The following is a 3145-nucleotide window of genomic DNA, read 5'->3' on the forward strand; positions in this document are numbered from 1 at the left end:
AAGCCAGCATATTATGTTGTATAAGTATGATTTATAAGTTTAAGGGACTTTACCACCCAATAAACTAGCTAATCTTTTGAAAAAAAAAAGAGTTTTGTCCACTATAAATTGATACTTTACTTAAGAGACTAATATTTACAATGAGGACAAACTGATACAAACCGTTATCCCAAAAGACTACTCTACTGGGTGAGAGAGTCCTTGATCTTATAACACATTGAAGCATATAGTTTCATATGGACTATCGATATGATTAGATAGCATTAAACAACACATCGATCAGAACTATGGAATTTGTAAAGTACCTAAATCATATCGTCGCCACATTATATTAATCTAACCATCCTGCAGCAAATTTTACAGCTACTTTAATGTCCCCACAGCATACTAATTTCACACACACACACACACACACACACACACACACGAGAACACTCGATATAGACATCATTTCGCCAAAAGAGGGAGAGAACGAAAAAAAACAAAAATCGAACTCAGAGCTTAATTCTTTTGTTCTATAAGCTAAAAAACCAGCAGAAACAAGAAGAGATTCTTCATGTAACTTTATATATGTATTTATCTAGTCATCATTAATTTACACGAAGTTGAAATACAGATAAGATCAAACGGGGCTGGTGGCTGCTAGTAAACATTACTCTCTGATTTTTCTTTCTCTTTCCACTCTAATCCGATGAATCTGCATGGTGAGAACCTGATCTTATGTTCAGAAATAGTCTCAAGTTTAGGTGACCAAACTTGGTCCTTTGACCTCACAAGTTGTTCATAATGCTTCTGCAATTCTGGAGTACTACAAAGGAAGCTCTTACTTGGACTATTATCATTACTATTATTATTCTCACCAGTGATAATAATCTCTTTGTCATCTTTACTTTGATCTCCTTCAACAATTAGCCTCGTGATGAACTCTGGCTTGACTTTTATCAGAGCCCTTCCATTGGATCCCTTCAGGTACTCAAACGGGCACTGCCCAAACTTTATTGGGGACCGGCTAGGGCATGACCCGAGGGCGGCGAGGGAGGCGGCGGAGAGCACGCCGCACCCGAACCGGTCAATGGGGAGGACAAAGTAGGTTTGCCCTAGCATGAGCTCATCGTCGATGGAGAGCGCCGGTATGGGTTGGCCGATGAAGAAGGAGTCGGCGTGACACACCATCATTTCCGGAAACTGGAACATGATCTCTCCGGCGATGTGCTTCTTGCCGGTGAGTGTCCTCGTGGTTCCTTCCCAGAATACAAGTTTCACTGAGGATGAAGAAGAAGATGAATTAGGGTTTGGGTGAAAGCATGGGATTAACATTGCGTTTCCCATATAGAAGAAGATCAGATAAGGAAAGTGGGTGTGTCTGGGTGTACAGAAATGTAGAAGAAGCAAGAAGAAGAAGATTCATAGATATAGAGAGAGAGAAGGATAGAGAATGTTATGGAAAAAGCACATTTGACTTGGATAAAGTCTAGGTTTGTGTCCCCTGTGACAGTGAGCGATGTGGTCTGGTCAGCGATGACGGCGTTGAACTTTTTTTGCCCTCTCGTGCTTTGTAAGGATACTTTTTTTTTCCCCCCTTTCAAAGTTAACATAAATAAACCCTTTTCAATAATAGTTAATAGTATTAATACTAGTATTGATTAATATATATAATTTCTTTCTTTGAAATTTGTTTTTTCAGACTTGATAATGTACGAGATTCACCTAATTAATTATTTTTTAAGTATAAATTTTATATGCCAATTATTTATTTTGTCATGTTAGAATGTTTAATTATTGTTATTTATTGCCACAGTGTACTTTTATCTCCCTGCTATCATATGAGCTGATATCATGTAATTTCTGATCATGGAATAAAATTACTTCTAATAAAAAAATATGCAGTAAAAATAGAAGTTATGTTGATAGAATTATTTTTAATTAGTTTCGATAATGTTCAAATTTGATCTAGTAATGAGTAATGCATACATTGTGTTAATAACCACTACCATTTGCTTCACTTAAATATAATAATTGATCTAAATAATTTATGATTAGATTAATCGTTAGTAATTAATTTTTTTTGTACAAGTTGAATAGTCATCTCCGAAGTTTTGTCGCGTTCAGTTAAGGAAAGGCAAATACAATTCATTTAGCAACTTTCATTATGAAATAGAGTACTGAACCCATTTGACCGTCCATAAATGAATGATCTTAGAAAAACAAACAAAAAGCCAAAAGATGTTAAAACTTTTACCTCATTAATTATTATACATACACACAGTATTCAAAATTTCAAATATAATTATGTTTCTTTATTTTTTTTTAACATTTCATTTTATAATATAATGAAGATGCTTTCGTGTAGTACAACGTAACGCCTGAATTTGGACATAATTAAGGCAAGAAGGTAAAGAAAATGGATTTGGACAATTATGGTCAGAAACAATGGAAAATTAAAAGTATAATTATAATTATTGAGAATATTGAAACTAAAAAACCGTCTGGTTTCGTATAATTTTGCCTGGAAAGTGCTTTAGGGATATATCCACAATGATGATTATGATGTTGTGACATCCGACCAAAATTTTTTTTTGCCATTTAAAAATTGATATTATGTCATACAAGTTTGAATATTCATGTTTTGTTTAATTTATGAAAAGCAATACGCCTTTATATAATTATTTTCATTTCAAAAGTAGCACTGCTATACATGTCATCAATCTGAAGGGTTTGGTGTACTATGAGATGTTATTTAAGATTTAATTATCTCAAGTTTAGAGATATCTTTATATGTTTATGATTAAATCGTTCAATAAAAGACAATTTGATGACACAGACAAATTTGACATCTAAGTGATATAAAGCTTAAATATTTAAGCTGATGCAACAAGAAATTGTATTGACATAAAAAATACAACAAATCAAGATTACCAAAATAATAATACTCTCTCCCTTACTTATTATTGTTACAAGGATACTCATCATATTTGATAATATGATATTTTCATCTAAAATATTAACTTTTTTCCCCTTCATGTTCATCCTAATTAATTTTAAAGATTCCTAATTAACTAACAGAACTTCTCTGATTAATGATTTTTATTGAGAGTAATTTTAATGTTTTACCAGAAATAATTAATTTTATGTAACTTCATTAATT

General features: G+C 32.7%; 1 protein-coding gene across 1 annotated transcript; it reads right to left on the bottom strand.

Annotated features, from left to right (window-relative positions):
- Window positions 1–484: 484 nt before the first annotated feature.
- LOC114754005 (uncharacterized) lies at window positions 485–1374 on the bottom strand. The gene has a single exon (XM_028942729.1). It carries the CDS (start codon window positions 1327–1329, stop codon window positions 643–645), a length of 687 nt encoding a protein of 228 aa, XP_028798562.1. The 5' UTR covers window positions 1330–1374; the 3' UTR covers window positions 485–642.
- Between the last annotated feature and the right edge of the window lie 1771 nt (window positions 1375–3145).

This window comes from Neltuma alba, unplaced genomic scaffold, assembly GCF_004799145.2.
Source record: "Neltuma alba isolate B1F8T4 unplaced genomic scaffold, ASM479914v2 tig00001211_pilon, whole genome shotgun sequence".
Classification (NCBI taxonomy): domain Eukaryota; kingdom Viridiplantae; phylum Streptophyta; class Magnoliopsida; order Fabales; family Fabaceae; genus Neltuma; species Neltuma alba.

Excerpts from the sequence above, each read along its gene's own strand:
- LOC114754005 (XM_028942729.1), bottom strand. The coding sequence starts at position 1,329 with ATGGGAAACGCAATGTTAATCCCATGCTTTCACCCAAACCCTAATTCA.